General features: G+C 44.5%; 1 protein-coding gene across 2 annotated transcripts in view; it reads right to left on the minus strand.

The window, feature by feature from the left end:
* The window catches only part of LNPK (lunapark, ER junction formation factor), a 646,398-nt gene that overhangs the window by 26,583 nt on the left and 595,857 nt on the right, over positions 1-23,958 (minus strand). For both annotated transcript variants that reach the window (XM_086956173.1, XM_086956174.1), the window contains exon 12: positions 14,483-14,653. In XM_086956173.1, coding sequence (XP_086812299.1) covers positions 14,483-14,653 — 171 coding nt within the window. The remainder of the gene's footprint in view (positions 1-14,482; positions 14,654-23,958) is intronic.

Here is a 23,958-nt window from a genome sequence, read left to right on the forward strand (position 1 = left end):
GGTGAAGACTCGAGGTGCAGTAGTAAGACCAAACGGAAGGACCGCACACTGGTAATGTTGCAAACCCACTGTGAAACAGATCCTTCCTGTGCGACTTCAGGGCGGGAATGTGGAAATATGCATCCGGCAAGTCGATCAACACCATCCAGTCTTCTTCCAGCAGCGCTTGAAGAACCTGCGCAAGGGTGAGCCTCTTGAACTTCTCCTGTTTCAGAAAAAGACTCAAGACCCTGAGGTCCAGGATCGGACGAAGTCTGCCATCCTTCTTGGGGATCAGGAAATACCGGGAGTAGCATCCCTGACCCCATTCCTGCTTCGGAACCACGTCCATCGCACCTTTTCTTAGTAATACCAGGACTTCCTCCTGCAAAAGTAGCAGGTTATCCTCTGTGCAGAACCCTTGGCAAGGAGGATAATTTGGGGGAAATTCCCTAAAGGGAAGAGCAGACCCATTCTCCACGAGATTGAGAACCCAAAGGTCTGATGTGACTGATTCCCAATCCCGCAGAAAAGGAGTATGCCGACCCCCTACAGTACCTGCATGATCCGGAATGGCGGAATGCTCTGGTTGGTGGGGGGTGGGAAGAGTAAAAAGGAGGAGGAAGAAGCTGGACGATCTCTTGGGCGGCCTCTGTTCCTACCCCTGTACGACTTGTACAGAGGATTCTGCTGCTGTTGTGGTTGCTTGTAGGCACAAAATGAAGATCTCCCAAATTCTCTGTATCTTTTGCTCGATGTACCTCCGGTCTGAAGGCCCAAAGATCTAGCCGTTGACCTACTGTCCTTGAACCTTTCCAAGGCTGCATCCGCCTTCTTCCCAAACAGGCCTGAGCTATCAAATGGGAGGTCTATTAATGTAGCCTGTACATCAGGAGAAAATTCAGAGGACTTTAACCACGCAGGTCTTCTGGTAGCAACAGATGACCCCATGACCCTTGCCACAGAGTCAGCTGTATCCAAGCCACTCTGGATCACATGGTGAGCAGCAGCCGGAGTATCCGCAAGAAATTCATTGAAATTCTGTCCATCCTCTTCCGGTATTTTTGATGCCAACTGTTTAGCAGAGTCCATCAAAGCATGTATATATCATCCTAAAAGGCACGTTGCATTTGTAGACTTGAGAGCCATGCTAGCTGACGAAAATACCTTTTTAGCTGATTGGTCCAGCTTTTTAGACTCCTTGTCAGCGGGTACCTGCGGAAAAGCCCCAGTTGTAGTCTTGGAACAGGTTGCTTGAACAACCAAACTCTCTGGAGATGGATGAGTCGAGAGAGAGTCAGGATCTCCAGGAACCACCCTATATCTACTAGCAACAGCTCGCAAAACAGCAGGCGATGAAAAGGGCTTTTTCCACACCTCTAAAACAGGCTCTGTAATTGCCTCATTAAAAGACAACATAGGTTCCACTACTGAAGAGGAAGAATGTAATACCTCTGTCAAGATGTTAGACTTGAACTCAGCAGTGGGCAGATGCAGATCCAAAAGCTCAGCCGCCATTCTGATTACTGTGTGATATGGTACTACATCCCTCGAAGGGACGTCAGGAGCTGAGGAAATTTCCCACTCTGGAGATAATTCCAGACCACTGGGGGAGACACAGAGAGAGGGGGAGACACAGAGAGAGGGGGAGACACAGAGAGAGGGGGAGACACAGAGAGAGGGGGAGACACAGAGAGAGGGGGAGACACAGAGAGAGGGGGAGACACAGAGAGAGGGGGAGACACAGAGAGAGGGGGAGACACAGAGAGGGGGAGACACAGAGAGAGGGGGGAGACACAGAGAGGGGGAGACACAGAGAGAGGGGGAGACACAGAGAGAGGGGGAGACACAGAGAGAGGGGGAGACACAGAGAGAGGGGGAGACACAGAGAGAGGGGGAGACACAGAGAGGGGGAGACACAGAGGGGGAGACACAGAGGGGGAGACACAGAGAGGGGGAGACACAGAGAGGGGGAGACACAGAGAGGGGGAGACACAGAGAGGGGGAGACACAGAGAGGGGGAGACACAGAGAGGGGGAGACACAGAGAGGGGGAGACACAAAGAGGGAGAGAGAGAGGCGATGGAGACAGGGAGAGAGAGAGAGAGAGGGAGACAGACGTGTGTATGCCGGGTCAGATTCACAATTGCTTTAGTAACCTTCCTGCTTTCTCAAATTTGCTTGAAAATGCACCATTTGCCCACTTATTTCAACATTTTCTTCCGGGGGTAGAACCCCCCCCCCTTGGGAGGTTCTGGCTCGCTCGCTACACTGCATTACTATGTCCCAAAATGATGCATCTCCAAAAAGTGTGTCACCAACATGAAAAGTTTGGAAAGCTGTGGACTAGAGTATAACCCAGCAAGATATTGGGCAAAATGAGGACAAAAAAAAATAACTTCTGTTATTACCATATGAAACATATGCCCACTAGAGGGCTGGTTTTAAAAGAAACCCAAATAAGTGGACATGCGGTATAGTTTCTACTGAAATGATGAAATTAAATATGAACCGGTTGAACAAAAGGAATAATCAATAGATTAACAAATGAAACTATGAAAAGTTGTAACTAAAAGGGAATTATTATTTATTTATTTTCACTATATTCACTAAATACTAATTTAGAATTGCACAAGAATATTTCACTACAGTTACCAGAATGCAAAGCACTCCTAAAAAAGTATGTGATGTAACATCATGTGGTAAATGTGCTTTTTAAATATGAGCGCTGTTTCATGCGTTTTGTATCCGTGATCAAGGTTTGTGGACAGACCGAAACGCGTAGGGCTGTTGGGCTTGTCATTTAAAATGTTGCTGCCTTAATAAAACAAAAAGTGCGACACGAGTTTACCAGTGAGTGTGTAGTTTTTTCTGAAATAAATACTTGGTAAAATATATATATATCTCAAATCTCCTTCACGTATACATACATACACACACACATTATATATACGTCATCTACCACCAACAACGAGGTGTGGCAATGGGTTCATGCTTCTTCCCCAGCTATTCAGGTTTACATATTGGCTGGTGGGAGGAGCACAAGCTCAGAACCACACATGGCCAGTGGGGACCATATTTGATCCACTACTGGAGATTTATCGATGATATTTTCATCGTCTGGGGGGGTTCGCAGGAACAGGCTCATGCTTTTGTGAGGGATGTGAATCAAAATGAACGTAATTTGAAATTCACAGCTACTGTCACTACAGACTCTGAGTTCTTGGATGTATATCTTTTCATAAGAGGGAAACTCCATACTAAATTACATCGTAAGTCGACAGCGGGCAATTCTATATTACATGCTCAGAGTGCCCACCCTGCCCACACCATCAAAAGCATTCCCTATGGTGAATTCATCCGTATTAAACGTATTTGTAGTGACACTTTGATCTCTGCCCGTTGTCTTAATCAATCTTATCAAAGATTTCGGGCACAGGGCTATCATTCCAACATATTGGACCAGGCTTTAACTAGAGTCAATAGTAAGTTCAGAGAGGAACTATTACAGCCCAAGACGTCCTCCACCACTGACTCCACCACATTAGGCCCAATTTGCTTGATTACAACCTTCTGTAGCCAAGAGAGAAAGATAAGACTTATTTTGTATTCTGAATGGCCTATCATTCTCACAGATAACATTCTAGGACCCATTTTACCGAGCTTGCCCATGATTACATTCAGACGGGCACCATTAATGAGAGACGCATTAGATAGATCCATGACTGAAAATACACCTAAAAGTCCATGGTTATCTAAAAAAGGCTTTTTTAAATGCACTTTATGCCGTGCATGCACATTTGCCAAGAATGGCACTTCTTATCAATCAGCCTTCAGTGCGAGACTAATACCGATTTGCAAGTATTTGACTTGTCGTTCGGAATTCGCGATATACAAACTGAGGTGCACATGCAATTTAGAATACATCGGGAGCACCAAGCTCCCAGTCAATAAACGTATTCTACAGCACATACGTGCAATGGTAAACTCAGACAGCAATTACCCTGTGGCCCCCCACTTTAAAGCAGTGCATAAAAATTAGCTTAAAGATCTTGAGTTCACTGTCCTGGGTTCAGTCCCTATTCCAAGTCAGGGTGGGGATCGTGAAAAATTACTCAGGCAGAAGGAAACTCAATTCATTTTATTGCTCGATACCAAAGTCCCCAATGGATTAAACATCAATGAAGGACTGGGTAATTTTCTGTAATTGTTTGCAAATCTGTGATGAGACTGAATGTCTTTCTTTGGCTCGTTTAATTGATTTCTACATAGCTTGTGGCCTTTGAATTCTAATCAGTTTTTATGTGCACTATTTATAGTATATATTCATGACATTTTTCGGTAGGTTACCCACCTGGGTGCCTTTGCTTAACTGTTTTAGTGCCCTTTGTCAATATTATTTATACTCTTTTTTTTCTCCATTTTTCACTAATATTGCTATGTACAGATTCATTTTATGGAATATATGCAATGTTTATATTTATAATTGATTTTGAGGTAGAGGTTATGAACTTTATATGATGAGCAAACGTTTTTTGGTAAATCAAGCATGGGCGGTACAATGAGTAATTGAAGGTTTCTTCACTTTATTTATTACATGTGCCATTAATGCATTTATGATCTGTTTTTCCAACCATGGAGATGTTGATTAGTCATCCGCTTCTGAATTAATCATGTTGAGATATCTGGCACTGGCCATCATTTCTTCATATAGTTTGACGTATTCAGCGTTGCACTGTAAAATTTATTGAGCTCCATACGGTGTTTGCTATATCTTCATCTCGTTATTGGAGTTCATTGTTTAACCTCTCACTGTCTGTACATTGTTTATGTTTCACTTTTCACTTTATTATCGCCTCTCAGTCCATTTTCTTTGGCTGATAGGCTTTTAGCGCACTTAAAATTAAAATTGCACAGCCTACAGTGGCGCGTCATGTGATCAAGCTCCGTCTGCGGAGCGAAACGCGTAATGGAGGGCAGCCGCCCGAAATTTGCACAATAAATACTCTGCAACTGCTTACACTTTCTGGTGTTTGATGGCTCGTCATTGAACGTTTTGATTCTGGGCAGAAGGTCGGTACCCGCTTGGTGCTGTTGTATATGCATCGGCCAGGACTTGATCTTCGAATATATATATATATATATAAACACACCAACATATATAGACACATGTGTACATTTATGCGTACATAAAAGCATATATACGAATACATACATATACACTTACCGTTAGACGTGGCATCCTTGGCGTGGTTTCACCCAACGTTTTGCCTCTACCTCCTGCATTTTTGACGTTTACCGATTTAGTTTCTTCTGGCTTAGAGCACTTAGCCACTGCTGATCAGTGTCAAAGTGCAAGTGCTCCCTGTGTAAATTCTGATTCTGATTGGTTATCCATGATTGCTATTTTTGATTTACAGGTAAGTCTCCAGTAAAGTGCACTGTGTGCGCCCAGGGACTATAAATCAAATGCCACTAGTTGACCTGCGTTAAGAATAAAGGGGTCCCAGTAAGGGAGGAAAGTGTATTGTTGCAACCAATTAATTGAATCAAATAAACATAAAATGCATCTATAATGTTTAATTCACATTATAGGAAAGAAGCAACCAAAAATAAATTCACACATTGCAGTTGTATTAGTGCCCCTGGGGGTAAGGGGGACATGCAGTCGTGAGGGTAGTGTAGGAGGGGATCGTGACAATAAAAACACGTATCTATCAAACATTAGTACGAATTCAATGTAGGATAAACAGTAAAACGGTCACAAATCAAACCAATAATTCAAGTTAAACATGCCCCATTGTCCATAGTATACAGGAATAGTGGGTAGGAGGAGGCTGTGTTATAGGTCAGGGAGTGTGTCGACGTTTTGACCCAGATGAAGCAGGAATCAATGGAATCCTTGCACGGGGGTCTTCATCAGGACGGAAGAGGGGTAGTGGGGCAGACAACCTAGTTTAAGAAGTAATAGATCCAAATTATTACCATTATCAAAGCTGTCTGAATCGCAAGAGAAAATATAGGGGTAGACACACCATATGAAAAAGCATACCTGAGTAAATCAGTGTTTGTGGTTAATGATCAGGACAGGAATCGATGAGAAGCATTCAATCCTTTGAGAAATCACGAACAGACCAATTAACACTATATTTTAAAGAGGGCATCATAGTGACAAAAAATGGAATAAATCAGACTTACTTGATGAGTAAAGTCCGATATCCCGATAGGATAAGGCAATGGATCCGGGCACTGGGCATAGGGGACCACTCTACGTATCTGTCTAAAGGGAACAATATTCAGCAAAGGCCAGCCAATGTATAATCACTCAGGGAGAGAGGTCAGTGGGCGGGATAGCTTACCGAGTAGCGTAGAGATTTGCATTGTGTCCCCGATTTTCAAAGGATTACGTCCGTGTTAGTCTGGAGTCGTATCCTAAGAGGGAAATGGGGTTCACAATAAATACAACGTGGGAAGCGCCATTCTTATTATTATTATTGTCATAAGCCGGTGATCAGCGGGCTTACCGGTCGGAAAAAGATTCAGCGTCTCTCTGCGCCAGCCTCGAGGCGAACGCCGAACTTCCTGAAGCGTTCGTGGTCATAGCAACGGGAAGGTCACATGGGCAATAATAAGGGAAAAAAGACTATGGAAGTCTTAAATTGCCGAAGTGATCAGATTAGATTCTAATATATTGGAGTTTGAGGAAACATAGAAAATAAATAAAGTATATTAAGACGGAAAAGACTATCATGATAATTCAGATATCTCTCCGGGTGTGATATCTCTTCCGTCCTGATGAAGACCCCCGTGCAAGGATTCCATGGATTCCTGCTTCATCTGGGTCGAAACCTCGACACACTCCCTGACCTATAACACAGCCTCCTCCTACCCACTATTCCTGTATACTATGGACAATGGGGCATGTGTAACTTGAATTATTGGTTTGATTTGTGACCGTTTTACTGTTTATCCTACATTGAATTCGTACTAATGTTTGATAGATACGTGTTTTTATTGTCCGATCCCCTCCTACACTACCCTCACGACTGCACGTCCCCCTTACCCCCAGGGGCACTAATAAAACTGCAATGTGTGAATTTATTTTTGGTTGCTTCTTTCCTATAATGTGAATTAAACATTATAGATGCATTTTATGTTTATTTGATTCAATTAATTGGTTGCAACAATACGCTTTCCTCCCTTACTGGGACCCCTTTATTCTTAACGCTATATTACCCAGGTCCCAGTGACTATTGGGTTAACCCTCTCCTTTGATACTATACTAGTTGACCTGCAGCATTGATTGTGCCACCAACACCAGTAGCCTTTCAAATGTGCCTCAGGCCTGCCACTGCAGTATCTGCACGCGCAGTTTTAGACTGCCATGTTGACCAGGCCAGTGCACCCACTTACCAGGTCATAACCTTCCCTTTTCTTATATGTAAGGGACCCCTCAGGTAGGCCCAGGCTACCCATGAGCAGGGTGCACTGTGTGTGAAAGGTAGGGCACGTACGGGTGTGTTTAACATGTCCTGAAATTGAAATACGGTGTATTTCATTTTTCGCTGTTGAAAGGCTGTCTGTCCTAAAGGCTATAATTGAAGCTACACTGCAACATGATCAAGTTCCGCTGTGGATGAAAAATCTGCTGCACGCGGAGTCCAGTGCGCCTCAGGCCGAGATAACTGCTCCAACTCAGACACAGGCCCTCCTGGGCAGCTGAAAACATCGATGCATCTTGACACCGCAGCTGAAGAAGTAGACGCAGTGCCTATTCGCCGCCGCATCAACCTCCAGGTCCTCTCAGATCTCCACGTACCACGTATCGCACTTGTGCAGCAAGTTTTCCGACGCATCACCCACAGAACAGAACTGTATTGGAATCGACGCATCACTTGCCCCTGCAGTCTGCATTGAACGCATCACTTCACCTGCCTGAAGAACAGTCGCAATGCCTCCTCAAGGACCCAGGAACTGACGCAGACCTGTGTTTTTCAATGCTTACCTTCTCTGTGGCTGTTTGGCCTTGTGAATTTTGACACATTTGAAGGTACATTGCGTACAATCATGCATCCATAGATTTCTGTGGCTAGAATTGCTTGAAATCTTTTAAAAGTCATATTTTAAATTGTGTAAGTTGGAATTTTGTCGTTTTTGGGCTGGTTTGGTTTAGATAAAGATACTTTATTTTTCTAAATTGGTGTGGTGTCCATTTGTAGTGTTTTCACTGTGTTACTGTCAAGGTACCAATATTTTACACATTGCCTTTGCGATAAGCCGGTCTGCTTGTGCCAAGCTACCAAGGGGGTGAGCAGGGGTTATCTAAAGTGTGTAACTCCTTTATACTGACTAGATGGAAGGGTCCCTACTTGGACAAGGTGCACACCTCTGCTAACTAGAGACTCCCATTTCCAACACAAACTTACACATAGATATACACATACATACAGTATGTAAATATATATACCAGTTACCTTCTGTAACGCCTTATCTAGTGGAGACAGGATCTAGCTGCAGATTCTTTATCTTAGAATCCACCCCAGGATCTGGAAATTATTTTGAGCAGTAGCTCTGCGTGTCGGTAGAGAGCGTTGAGTGACTTTGCAGCCATGCAGTGTCCCGAATGTGACATTAAGGGAGTCCATATAAGCCCTCCCCCGACAAGCTGCCATCAGTGTCTTTTGTGACAATTTCCGCGCCAACATAGCAGAGCCAGTTAGAGAAACAGTCTCTTGAAACAGTGTGCCAAAAAGGGAAACATCTTGTATCAACAAATCCAGATTGAAAGAACTGCAGTACAATGCTAAGGTATCTAGGAGACCTCAGTTCGCAGAGTGGAGAGGATGGATGGGTCGATAAGGAATCTGGAGCTAGATCCAGTCTCTACCAGATAAGGCATTACCAAAAGGTAAGTAACTTGTTCATCTGACCGAGACATCTAGCCGCAGATTACTTACCTTAGAATCAGATGTCCAATCAATACCATCCTTGGAGGAGGGGCTGCAAACTGACCTCACCAAGGACACCCAAATAGGAGAAGCTAGTCCAAAGGATAAAAAGGGGCCAGACTATCCGCAAAATTACAGGTGAAGAAAAGATGCTCACCGAAGGGACTGGTGTCCAAGAAGGACTATGGGAAGCCCGTAGGGAGTAGAAAACTATAAGACCATGAGAAACACTGTATAGAACCAGTAAAATAGGCAGCCCCAAAAAGGGACACAACCAGCGATCGGGGAATGCAACAGGACCAAGGACAATAGCCCATAGAGTCCTGGCTCAAAACCAATGGAAGGAGCATCACAGCGTGCTCAGCAGCAGTGCACACATACAATGAATAAAGAGCACCCACTGATCATCAAGGAAACTATCTAGAACAGATTTCGAAAAAACAGACACCCAATGACTAAGAAGGGTTTAGTTACAATGCAGCGGCATACACCATATAGAAGGCCAAATGACCATATGTTCAAAACACACACACATGCATATACATACATATATATTACCTACTGGCAGTCGCCAAAAGGTAGTTCTAGTTAGGACCTAGTTTCCATAGGAAAATAATTTTTTGCTGTGGCTATAACTTACGTAGTTAGACCAATCTTTATGAAATTTTTCACAAAAAAAGTGTCATGGTAGGTCCTGGTTGTCATGGAGAGTTTGGGGGTGACTAGTGCAGTCGGGACAAAGAATTTGGGGCGTGAAAAAAGGGTGCTTTTGTAATGTTAATTCCCAAAGGAACCTTTAGCCACACCTACAGCCCGAACTGCAAAAGGGACTTATGCCAAATTTGGCAGGGAGGTAGATGTTGGTTCGAGGAAGTGTCTTTCGCTAATTTGGAGTAAATACGTTCAGTAGTGGATAACGAGGATGCCGGCAGGCCGGTCCCTCTTTCACCCTACCCCCCCATCGGTGACTGAAGAGTGACACACTGGTCATATTGGAGGGGAGAGCACTGGATGCAAGCAAAGGTCCCATCCGCTCGGAGTCTGAGCCCACTTAAATCACTATTATGTGAACGGTTAATTACAGGGTGTGTCAACTGGTAGGAGAACGTAGGTTACTGGGGAAGCTATGAAGGGCAGAAGCCTCTTGTTTGAAGTTGGTTTTACATAAAGGTGGTGTATATGTTAATGGCAGCAAATAACACAGTTTTACATAGAAGGAACGATCCACGTTGTCCCATCGATTAACGCCGCCCGGCCTCCGGGATGTGGGCTCAACAGCTGTATGGAAAGGGACTGGTATCATGGTTACGTACTACATGCTGTACTGGGTTTGTATATAATGTTGACACCGCAATAAAAAAAATAAAAAATAAAAATAATCTGTTCAGTAGTTTGAGAAATTTAAATTTAAAATGGTGATCTCTGGTCTCAAAGTCTTTGCGAACAAAGAGCGCATGCAGGGAAATGCACTGCTCTGATTAGCTGCCAAAACTTTAGCCAGGAAGTGTTGGTAGTTATCTTGCGACTCGAAAGGTTATTTTGGGGTGTGAGCAGGTGTGTGAGATACTGTGGATGAGGTCATCAGTGATGCCATTCGAGAGGTCATCAATGAAGTCACTGACCATGTTATGAATAATGTAAAATGTGAGGTCATAAGCAGTGCATTGCGGAGGCATGAGTTGTAGTTAGCTCAGCTAACTAAAACATCTGAATTTCTCTGGTTATGTAAGAGTGAAACTTGGCCCCAACTAGAAAGTCTCTGTAACCTTTGGTTTATTCAGTGAAATAAATATATTGGAAGTAAAAGACATCTACAAGAGAAGCAATCAAGAGATAGATATGTACATGCAGAGACATCCAAAGATAAATGTATAGAAGGAGAAATAAGCATATAAAAACATTGAAATTCCAATAGGCACACAAGTCATACAGGGTACAGCAAAAGTATATCCACTCATAATAAGGTAACCCACATCCTCTGCCAGTGAACAGGAGGGCGAGAAGCGGAGGAACGAAGACACTCCAAGAACAGAGGTAAACGAAGGAAGGACAGAGATAATACATCCTACCACTGTAAAACATGAGGTTACAACATTAACTGAGCTGGAGACAGAAAGACAAAGCAGGGAAACCGTAACAATGCTACATACGAGTAGGAAGGGGAAGGCATTGCCCACTACAGGAAGTAATAGGGTTTTGCGTTGCAATCGTTTATGCTTAGATTGCGGTGTTTTGCAGTGACTGTATGATATCATGCATAAATGATTTAAGTTGATGTATGAATGTGGCTTAATACAGAGAAGTTTAAGTGGTTATCGGGTCTGTCATGGCTGAAAATCCCGGGATAAATATAAGATGTAAAGTCAAGTTACAGTGTAGAAGACACTGGGTGTAGTGGTCTGCTGAGTTGAGGTGCTAGACGTGAGACGTCGACAGCACTATTGAGAAAGGGACTTAACCTTTGTGTGACTGAGATGTGGTTGGTATAGCTAATCTCAGTGCCTGTGGAATAACTATCAAACTACGTGAGATCCCGCTGGTCGAGGTTTCACTAGAAGAGAATGATAGAATAGGTCGGGAAGTATTGTTCTGAATTACCTCTTGAGTGTATGAATACACTTTAATTTCAGAGTAGAGCAGGGTTAGTTGTTGAAATTGATTGCATTGTTTTGCATGAATTGCTTAAAGAACATGCTTGACAGAAAATTGAAAAGGAGGGTGAGCTGCTGCATGGAGAGGGCGCTTAATACCTACAAACCTATAGCCCATCCAGACAGATTTCAAGGAAGGGTTGAGAAAGCCATAAGCTAGATGGCAAGCAGAACAGAAAGCTTGGAGTACTGACATGACGGAGGGAACTAGACTATATGATAGATAGATATCTATCAATCTATCTATCAAATGTCTCCTCCAGAAGAAAGAGCAGAGGCCTCCCGGGGGACTGTAAGGAAACACCATTCTTGAAATAAATGCAGCATAATGCATTTCGGCCCTTAACTGGCCTTCTTCGGAAGCCTAAGTGTCAGGAGGCATATGAACACCTAGATTTAAATGTCCAGCAAGCTTCCCCATTGGAGGGGCCCGCTCCTCCCCTTCTCCAAATGCTTGCTCACCCATTCATACTGTGTAGGAACTACGGGTCCCAGGATGCATCTTTACTCACGGTAGGTGCTGCAGAAGGGGTTATGCTGTCCAAATGGAATCGCGGGGTGCCGGGCAAATTATGGTGATCCACAAATGCCAATTTCCTGCTTGTGTAATTTTTCTCTGTGTATCCTCAGGTCCCCAAACACCGCTTCAGCCCCGCAATCCAGGCAATCAATTACGGTGGAGGCAGGAGCGACAATGCAACCCGCCCTACATCTCGCCGCCGTCTGATGTTCTGGAGAGTGAGGTGGGCCGCGGAACGTCCGTTACCTCTGAACCCAAACAATTCTGCAACCGCCAGTAATGTCCATGGCCAACTTAAAGATGCAGGGGCCTCTGAATCACGTTGCTGGCTGGCGTGAATAATATCCAAAAAATCTTCTCCAGAAGAAAGAGCAGAGACCTCACGGGGGACTGTAAGTAAACACCTTTACAGAAATAAATGCGGCATAATGCATTTCGGCCCTTAACCGGCCTTCTTCGGATGCCTAAGTGTCAGGAGGCATAGGAACACCAAGATTTAAATGTCCAGCAAGCTTCCCCATTCTCCGCCCCTTCTCCAAATGCTTGCTCAACCAACCATACGTCGAAGGAACTACAGGTCACAGGATGCATCTGTACTCCTGGTAGGTGCTGCAGAAGGGGCTATGGGTAGGGATACATTATATATATATATATCTCTATATATATCTCTATCTCTATCTATATATATATCTATATATATATATCTATATATCTATAAATTTGGAAGCGGTAAGACGCGGCAACAGTGCTGTGAGATGTGTCTGGGGGTCAGGGCACAGAGGGCCGTAGGAGTGGTGGGATTTTAGGAGCACCAGGAATCCTGGTGTGAGTGCTGGAGCAGATAGGTTGGCCTTTGGCATGCCTCACAGATGAGTTTACCTTTGGAGCGCAACCACATTCCAGCCTCTATTAAGTGAATACAGTTTGGGCAGGCAACCAGTTATATCACCTACTATGCAGATGGTTGATGGAAAATCAAGTGATGTAATTCCTGTGCAAATGGATGCCAGGAAATCCAGTGTTGTCACTTCCTCTACAGATGGGAAATCCAATGTCACTTCCTGTGTAAAGGAAATTACATCACAAAAGGCTGCTGCTGCAAAGATGCCCATCAGGACCAAATTTGGATCAAACTCATAAGGGGATCAGGAGGCACGTTGATGCCCTCACGTTTTCTGGAGTTCGAGGGGCAGAGTCCAGCTTGGATTTTTTATGTTTCTTCTTACTCACCCAATGACTTTAACTGTGACAAAGATCTACCTTGGAAATGACTTTGGGAGCAGGAACAGGATCTTCTTTTCAACTTTAACCATTCATGATGTGGAGTCTTTAGGGGTTTCCTTTGATGACAATGTTTTGCCTTGCGGTTCCGGATGGCCTTTAGGTTCATCTGGGTGCAGTCGTCGCTGGTTCTGGGGTAGTGTTCAAATACCTGGCACCACAGACCGGTTTCATTGAGTTCCGTCACAGACAACTGTTTGACAGTTCCTCTAAGTCTACTTTTGTTTTCGGATAGGCCATCCCTTACACACTGAGAAATTGGGGGGTGGGAGGAAAGTCTGGGGAGACCACTTAAAAGGCAAAGTAGCTGAGTGTAGATTAAGGTGTGAGAAGAAAGGACCTGATGTCAATGTGCATGGATGGCATTTATATTCGGCTCAGATTGACACTTCCAGAGCAGAACTGCGTTGGTGAGAGGCTACGTGCCTCCACCTACTGACCCACAAGAGTACTGCTTTGACTTTTCTGGTCTGCGGCCTGGGATATATTCACAATTTGAGTAATCTGCAGTTAGAAGTATCCATCAATAGTTCCGGAGTAGTAAATATAATATTGTAGTAATGTAATTAAATCATGCTAACAGCTTTTTAGACAACTTTTTGGACAACTCAAAAATAAAGAACCCTCATAGGAAAGGTTATTATTTTCCCAGCACAGTTTACTCACTAGACTCCATGAAATAGGTTTATATATATATGAACCCATCGGATTAGCATTTGGAAAGGAGTTATGATGGGGGGGGGAAAATTATTTAGCAGAACGGAAAAAATGAGTTCTGCATAACGTAGGCTGGAATAAGGCACTAACCAGGTTAGTGTCCCAGGAGAGTGACACTGGCTGCAAGTCACAGACTGTTTCTTTGAAAGTGATAGAAGGAAAGTCTTTGTCTTTTACCTAGCAACACATTCATCTGTATACTTTCTGACACCTAATACTTTTGTTCACTTTAATTAGTTTTACCTGGCCAATATATTTGATTGCAATGAGCTGTGTAGCAACGTTTCCACAAAATTCTGTATTGGTTTATCATATTTAACGTTCAATTGTAGTAATACACAAAAACAAATGAAACAATTAAAAATAAGAAATGAGTATTATACTTGCCACCAACAGGTTCTTTATCACCAGAATCAGCCCCTTCACAAGTTGCAGACCCAACAGAAGATTGTGATCCTGAGCGAGGTCTTTTCTCAAAACTTAACTCTTGTAGTCTCGGAGCATGCGGTCTAGTTTTTCTTGCAGGGTTCAAGAAATAACAGTATGCACATCTGAAAGCTAAAATTAAATTCATAAAAGTAATACATTAGCTTGTAAGAAAATATCTGCTTCATTGGACGTTTAGTCAAGTTTTAGACTTTATCAATACAAAAATGAAACATTAAAATGAAGAAAAAATACACTTTCACTGACTTACGTTCTTACTTGTACAAGGAAAATAGACCTAAAGCTCCATAATTACCCCATACAGCTATTATTGAATTGCTCCCACAACTTAATGCTTCATTGGTGTTATTTGTAGGTCGGGCTTGACAGCAAAGCTGTGTGTATGGCCTACAGTTATAAATTCTTTAGAAAATGTGTACAGTGTACTTTAGCACCATGCAAATGTGTATCTCTTACTGTGAGCTATTGGATATTTGGTATATCATTCCACCTTCCAGGAATTACTTCAACTGGAATGGGTAAGGGACTATCTTAGATCTGAAAAATAGATTCAACCTTCATACTGTTTGCAACAAGCAGCTAATTATTCAACATATGCAATATACAAATAAAGCAATCCCTTTCTGCAACCTTTTGCCAAGGCAGTGGCAAAGTCAGTAAGTGTGACTTTAATGTGCTAATTGGTATTTGTGCAACCAACCTATGCAGAGAGCATTTGTGAATACATTTGTTTACAGGCATGATGAGCATATTAATGCAAGACCCCTTGGCTTTGACCTTTTATTTAAATAATAAAAAAAGGCCTATTGTTGGTTTACTGGTCAAAGAACTACATCACAATGCATTAACAATCCACTGACCAGTTACCACTGCTATCATTCACTGGCTGTATGCTTGAACTATCCAAATACCCACAAGTGTTTAAAGCAAGCCATTGGAAGGAGCACAAAGTGAATAAGGAAAACTACAAAAATACCCAAAATTACAAATACCCACACCGGGAAGTGGGTAGTTCATACAAGAGTCTTACCCAACTGCAGAAGATCTGACCAAAGCCCAGCCACTGGAGAACCATAAACAAATAGGGCCATTCAATGCTATCAAAGTCCATTGAGGCATACAGTGCCATCAGTGACGTCTGAGAACTCACAACATCTTCGGTCATATGCAGCACCCCGTATAGTCGCCGTAAATTATGGCGGGTGCTTCTACGGGGCCTAAACCCGGATTGGTCAACGTGCCCCAGCTCAGTTATGACAGATACCAGCCTATCCGCCAAGACTTTGGCGGGGACCTTGGCTTCCACATTAATTAGAGATATCGGGCGGTACGAAGTACACTGGTCCGCCAGCTTTCCCGCTTTGTGAATCACTACAATCATAGCTTCTCTCTGATCAGGGGGCGTAAGTCCACTGACGAGGCCATTGAACTATCCCCTTCAAGCTGCTCAATCTCTCACTCTAACAGTTGGATTTGCAGGGACTCCTCCTTTTTCTGTGCCCCAATCAGCACCTGAGCCAATCCCCTTAACACAGTCTTATAGGCCTCCCACAGTGTAATTTGGGAATCCACAGACACCAGATTTTCTTCGAAGTACAGCTTAGAACCCTCACAAAGCTTTTCCCCTATTGCCGGATCTGAGGTGCTAAGGATCTATCCTCGGGAATATCGCCCAGTTGACAACCGGACCTCTGAGAGTGATGCATACGAGTGACTGATCTGAAATCTCATGTGCCATATGTTTAGTATCAGTGAAGTCTCCCATTTGATCGTTGCGGTTGAAGAAGTGGTCGATCTGGAAAAAGACTCATGTTGTGCCGAGTGAAACGTCTACTGCCTGAGTGAGGGGTTATGTGCCCGCAATAGGTCGCACAGTCCCGGTGCTGTGACAAGGTCAATCAAGCCGCGTTCTCCCTGCCTGCCCGTCTGGGAAATGGAACAATCCAGTTCCGAGTTCATTACTGCATTCATATCCCCACCAATAAGGAGAACACCGGAGGGGTGATCCATTAAAAAGTAACTCAACTTAGGAAGGATCGTGGAGTGTGGGCCAGGGGGTAAATAACAGGAGCAGAATACTAATAACGCCCCTCCCATCTACTCGCCACAGCAAAGCAGCCTGCGTTGTCTGCCCACATGCCTGAGATAACTAGGGGCAGGGTGTTGCTTACCAGGATTCCCACTGTAGTGTGGGCTGGGCCTTGTTGCGCACATTGTTAAGTTAGCATAGGCTTATTAAAAGTTTAAACGCCATTTAACCTTTTTGCCACTTTTGAACACAACACTGCAAATAATTGTTGTAAGTTAGGCTGCGTGAAATCCTTCACATGAGAACGGCTTGTTTTCAGCATCCCTAAACTTGCATCGTTACCCTCTAGTCTGCACACTGAGTTCTAAAGCCTACAAGGTCATAACTAAGCAGCTGTTATTCGAGCTGATTGGCTCACGTTCTAGCCATTACATATGCAGCTGCAAGCCAGCGTGATTCTGGCACCTTTAATATCACAATGGAAGCATGATTTCAGGCACTTGGAAGAAGCCCGTTTTTCCAGACAGACAGAGCTTTTGCAGATCCTGATGTGATTCACACCTGCTGATCTTGGAGGTATGGGGTCCCCCAAACAAGCCTAAGAGACCTTCTATATTTTATAAAACATAGTTCCTAGGTAGGGCGGGTGAGTCACTAGGCGCTATAGGACCTATTTTCACCATCATTGTAATATGATTTCTGCCTTTGTGTTTTATGGAATTGTAACAATGCTGACCATATTATTTCAAATCATATGTCTGCTTATGTTAGCAAAGATACTGCATCTTAGAGTACGTCGTTAAACTGAATATTTTAACCCTTCCCATGTCTCTTTTTTACTCCTGTTGTGGACTGGTATGAGAGTATAATGAGAGTATTCTTGCTTCCCACCATTCGAGTATACCCCAAGTTGCATGTTCTGGGTTGTCTAATCAATGGTTCCTTTGCTATAGGACTAAGAGCTAATGTGACACTGATGCTAGCTGGTTAGGGTTTCTAGGCAATGAGGTGAGTTTTTTGGTCCTGGGTCTCTGTGCACAGTTCTGTGTAGGAGCAGAATCCCTGCGACACCACCCCTCGTGCCCCAGATGTAAACCCAGAATGGGCTACCATTTTGTAACCAAAGCGATCTAATGCCTTCCACCTATTCCCCCGTAGGTGCGATTTTTGGATCATGACTAGATCTGGGGAGTGCCTCTTTAGATGTTGTAAAACTAGTGTGCGTTTATTTTATTACCAAGCCCATTCACATTCCAGGTCCATATCTGTATTCTAGCTGGTTCACCCATCATCGCGGAGAGGGGGTCCTCCAGTCCTCACATGGGCAACAGGCTCATTAATTGGGATCCAAGTTGTTTTGCAGCCAAGTGGAAAAACAGTTTCAAGATCCTGTTAGGTGCTGTGCAACCAGGGAGATGCACTAGTGATCCTGCTCATTCCGGAGGTGTAAGGCCTCTTGGCATAGGACCCACAATCCCATCTCGCCTTGCTTGTTGCTGTACCACATGGCAGTGGTGTTGTTTGCAAGACCCTGCACCAAATTCTCCTTGGAAGGAGGCAAGCCTTTAGTGCCAACCAAATCACCCACATCTCCAGCAGGTTGATGTGGAGGCATGTTTCCACCAAAACCAAGAGTCCTCTCCCAGATGGCTTCCCTAACCGAGCAATGATGCATTTGTCACAACCATTAGTTCTGGGTGGGGTAGGAAGAAATGTCTGCTGCTGGTCCAACTACAGTCCAGCAACCACCACTGTAGATCTTTTGCAGTCCTCTCAACATCTGGATGGAATTTGAGAGGCTCCCTTGGTGCAAACACCTGGATGGAATTTAAGGTTTCCTAGGTGCTAAGCCCACCAAGACTACAATCCTACTGCAGAGCTCACATGCCACCTTGCGTGGACCACTAACAGGGTGCAAGAGGCCAAAAAGCCTCCACTGATCACACTGAGACCCAGGTCAAAGGTTGAAAACTTAGGGTCATAGTCCGAATAGCCTGAACTCGTAGAGAAAGTGGGAAGACTTGAAATGGAACTTTGTCCAGGATGGCTTCAATGAAGTCACTGTGAAGGATTCAGGTGTGACTTTTGCAGGTTGATGGTAAATTCCAGGGATGTCAATAGGTTGCTTGTCGTCTGGAGGTAGATCACTACCGTTTCAGGGAACTGGTCTGTAGCAACCAGTCTTGTAGGTATGGGAAGAGTGGTATGCTCAACCTCCTCAGATAGGCATACTTTCGTGAACTGAGCTCACAGGTGAAGCAAAAGGACAGCACCCATGCAATGCCTGAAATTGCAGCCCCTGTGGGATGGCAGGATAGGTATGTGGAAATAGGCATCCTGTGAATCCAATTCCACCAACCCTTTACCTGGACCCCCGGCAGACCTAACTTGGTGAGCATCTCAAATTTGTCTTTCTTGAGGAAGAATATCAGGGGTGGAGGTCTAGAATAGAACTAAGTCATCTGCCCTTCTTTGGCACCAGAAAGTAGAATAAGTAGCAGCCAGTTCCGAGCTATGATGAATAGGGTTGGGGATTTGCCTCTTGAAATCCTATGCGACGATAGCTCAATCCCAGACCTCTACCCAGACCTCTACTACTAAAGGACTGTTGCTGTGAAGGCAACGTTTGTTGTGGCCTCTGTTGCAATCCTTTTACAAACCTTTGAAAGGGACAACATTGCTGGGGGAAACAGATGAATGGTGGAACAAGACCAAGATAGTGCACTATTGCTTTGCTTTCTTAGAAGCAATAAGGTGGCCTTGTCCTCCAAAGCAATGGGTGCCATGAAATTGCATGTCCATGAATGACTGTTGGATATTGCTGGAGAAGTCCATTGATCGTACCCAGCCATGGTGCTGACGCACTTCACTTGAACAAACTGCCCTACCCAGACAGTCTGTAGTGTCCAGGCCCGATCTATTGATGCACTTTGCCACGTGTTGACCGTCCTGAATTATTATGTTAAAGATTAGTGCAAAGTTAGTCTGAGACTGCAGACAAGATGGAACATTAACAAATAATGCCCCAGGAGACAACTCGAGTTGACATCAAAGGGCAAGGTGGCAGATGGGCACATTCTTTTCCTACATAAGTCAATACATTTCTAGAAGCAGTCTAATGGAGTGGTTGGGATATGTTTTGAGGAGTCAGCTGGTGGAAGCCCGAACCAAGAGGCTCTCTGGTGCTGGATGCTGCAGGAAGAAAGATGGATTCCCCGGAGCTGGTCTGACGTTGAGCTATTTGTCTATTGACAGGGGTGCAAGATCCTGGCTTCACACATGTGCCCAAGAGGGTCCCTGTCCATCGAGTAGGAGCACTGAGTTTAAAGAAGTCTGTCCTACCTGCAGGATCTCAGCAAGCACATTTGTTTTAATTTCCACTGAGAGAAGCTGGAGATGAAGAACTACTTCTGCTCTTCTAATCACCGTGAGTTAAGAAGCAGATTCCTCCATTGAGGGGTCCGGCAGGGAGGGAAGTTCAGTGTCTGAAGAGGTGTCAAGGTGACTGGCCATTGAGAGGTTCAGAAAAATAAGCAACTTCCCTTCGGCAATGCTTTTTCTGGTAGAGACTATCTAACCACATATTCCTCTCCTTTGAATATATACCAGGCATCAGACTGGATCTGAAATCTCTCGGGCAGCACCTCTGCGGGCCAGTAGGCGCCAACAGTCGGCAGGGACGTTATGGAACCCATATTTGCTTCACCACGTTGCGCAGACTCAAGTTTTTTGTGATCCCATTTCTGTGCCATAAATGCTGAGCCTGGTCAGAATATTGTTTGACCAGTGTGCAGCACCTATTGAGATCTTTTAGATGAAGAGCCCATCTTGCGGCACACAGAGGATTGGGGGCAGGGTGTAAGCAATCTGCAGTTAGAGTCTACACAAGAAAATGCATTACCGAAGGTAAGTAACTTCTTCTGATTGAAACTTCTTAACACAGCTTCCTAACCTGAGAACAGATACCAAAGCAATAATTGCCAGCAGGTGGACCTGGGAACTAGCTCAAACCAAAATGTCTTGGAGGTTTAAATGGGTGAGATGCCGATGGATCGGACTGGAGTGATGCCAAGTGTCAGATTCGCAGATACCCAGGACTGATACCCAGTGCACCAATACTGTAGGAGCGTGTTGGTGAAAAATGTTGGCATCATGACGTTCTGAGCGACATGAAAGGGAGTGACCACGTTTGGCAGAAAAGAAACATGTCCGAAGAATCAGTTTGTCCGGGTAAAAGCTTATGCATGGAGGGTGAACCTACAGCTTGAAGTTCACTGACCCTCCTGGCCAATAAGAAAACTGTCTTGTTACCTGCAGCCTCGGAGGGCAGCTATGCATGTGCTCAAAGGGAGAATACATTAAGTATGTTAAAACTAAACGCATCACAACTGGTGACTTAAAGGTGGAGAGTTGATCTTGCACGAGCAGAAAATGTGAAATCGCAGAAAGAAAATCCTTAACAGTGCCCAGGGCAAGGTCGCACAAGGCTAACAACACAAACAGCAACACCTCGGACAGAGTGCAGAAGTGGGGAGCACTGAGCACCAAATCTATCCCGAGGGCAGGCATATGCAGATTGAGGGAAGTCTGGCTACCAGAAGGACATCATAGACCTCTGGAGGGAGATCAAAAACTCAACTGTTGCCGCTCAAACTCCAGGTATGAAGGTGGAAAAAGCATAGGTTTGGGTGCCGTACCCTGCCCTGCTGCGGTGACAGAAGATTCTCCCAAAGGGGCAGTCTGATCGGAAGATGGAGGCACATGCTCAGGAATTTGGAATACCACAGTCTGTGTCCAATCCAGAACAAATACGATGGCTTGGGCCCTGATCTTGGCAACTCAGGGCATGAGTTGCATCAGAAGAAAGGGGTGCAGGAGTTCAAATCTACTAGAACGAGTCTGACAGACACTTTGGAATTCTCAGAACTATTGAAATTTTGCATTCTCAGTGGTGGCGAAGAGACAGTCAAGGTTGTTCCCATTTTGGGAAGAGATCTTGCAGCACCTCAGGGTGAAATTGCCATTTGTGATCAGCATGGCATTGATGGTCTATTTAGCCCTGGCATTCAGAGTTCCAACCAGGTGCTGTACGACCAGGAAGATGTCCTAGCTCTTCAGTAAAGTCCAGAGGCTCAGAGCTTCTTGGCACAGGGTCTACAACCAGACCCTGCACCATCTGATGCAATACGACATGGCGGTGGTGTTGTCCGTGAACATCTGCACCATCCTTCCCTTAATGGATGAGAGGAAGGCTTTAACTGCCAAGCGGATGGCCATCAACTTCGGGAGATTGATCAGAATCCAATAATCTCCATCTCTCCCAGATGGCTGACCCAATACAGAAGTGATGCATCAGTCACCACTGTTCACTCACGATGGGGAGGAGCGCACTGCCACTGACCCAATTGTGGTTCGTCAGCCACCACAGCAGGTCTTTTACAGTCTCCTTAGAAATATGGACCAGATTTGCTGCACCCACTGGGACGTCGGGTCTCACTGTAGAGCCCACATGTACCATTGGGTGTGCATCAACAGGATGCCATCAGACCAGCAGTATCAGAATCATTCTTCCAAAGATTCGGGGAAAAGGTATCTGAATCATAGCACGAATTTCCTAGACTCTACACTCAAGAGGGCAGGTGCAGACCTGCCCAGTGTCCAGAGGTGCTGCTCTAGATTTTCCAGTTGATCCATGGGGAATATGCTAAGGTAAGGAATCTGTGGGTCAGAAATGGATTCTCGACCTCAGATAAGGGAGATTCATCATCTCCATGGTCATGAGGCTCAGGTTCTGAAAATCTATGCAGTAGAGGAAGAGTGTCTGAATCTGTAGCTGTGGGACAGCTCTAGGTAGGCGCAGCCTCAATTACAGTTGTGACTGATTTGCTTCTGAGTCCGATAGGACTATTAGTTTGCCATGCTGCATAGTCGCTGTCCGAGCTTGCACAAAGGACTGGAGTGGATAGTTGCCACCGGGGTAGAAGTCAGGGTAGGGCGAGGTTCTGAAATCAGGACAAAAGCGGGAGCAGACAGCACAGTCCGAGTTGAAACTGATCTGCTGACTAGTCCAACTGGAGACCTCCTCAGATCTATGGCGCCCAAAGACATGCCAAGGGGATCCAGAAAGGAACCAAAAATGCACAGCATCACCTTACTGGAAGTCTGTACTTGCTGCAATGTCACTGAAACTTGGGCTGAATCGGGACTTATGTAGAAATCGGTTATGCAGTAAGAGCAAAATCGTATGGTACCCTGATGTCCACAAGAAGTTTCCTGAGTGGGTGGAAGAAGAGCTTTGATTCTACTTCTCATGTTTCTTCTTTTGTAACTTAACTAGAGACTTGGAGTGGAATGAAGATCTTTATCGGAAGCAGCCTTGGGGCAAAGAATGCATCTGTATCCCTAACTTCGACAAGAACTTTGCCTTCCAAGCTTTCCTAAGGCAACAGAGTTTGGCCTCACACTCTTGGATGGCCTTCGGGTTCATCTAGGGACATTTGTTGCATCAATTAGAGTCATGAGAAGAGCCAAGACACCAGAGACAACCCTAGTGCAGGTCCGTCACTTACATCTGTCTCAAACAATAGGGCTCAAACCCAGTAAAGATTTACACAGAGATATGCCCTTGCCCCCTGGCTATATTTTTTGTAAAGTTTTTCTGTCATGTGATGCAAATCGAGGGAGTGAGCACCACATACGTGTAGGAAGGTGCAGACAGAAAGAACAATTGTTACTTACCTGTAAACAGGTGGTTCTCCAGTATTGGTGTCTTTCATAGATTCACATGCTTGAATATTCCCCCGTTGTCGAAGTGGGAGTCCCACGGTAAATAAAATAACAATAACATACTAATAACATATGTATGTAAATACATAACACATAAAATATATACTAGAAAAATATAGTATATACTCCAAAACAATTCCTACATAGGAATACATGGTAGAGAGAGAAAACACTGGTAACATATTCCTGTCATTATGTTAGTCCAAACTACAGCCAATCAGGCGCCAGCACCCTTCCAGAACCTTCTCAGAGCTCAGACCCTCAGATTTTCGTAGCACAAGGGTGACAAAAGTCGATTAGGAGAAGCGAGCCACTGAGGGGAGGTGGGGGTCGCATGTGAATCTATGAAAGACACCAATACTGGAGAACCACCTGTTTACAGATAAGTAACAATTGTTCTTTTCCAGTATTAGGGTGTCTTTCATAGATTCACATGCTTGAATAGAATAGAGAGCAGTAACAGCCGAAGAGGCCAGATTGCTATGCAACAGCATGGAGAAAATCAATGAGACAATAAAACAGTCATGTAAGTACTGATAGCAATCCTATAAAACCATAATGGAGTAGGGAAGACAGAGGCTCACCTTAGTTAAAAAGATGA

This window comes from Lissotriton vulgaris, chromosome 2_1 (assembly GCF_964263255.1).
Source record: "Lissotriton vulgaris chromosome 2_1, aLisVul1.2, whole genome shotgun sequence".
Lineage (NCBI taxonomy): Eukaryota > Metazoa > Chordata > Amphibia > Caudata > Salamandridae > Lissotriton > Lissotriton vulgaris.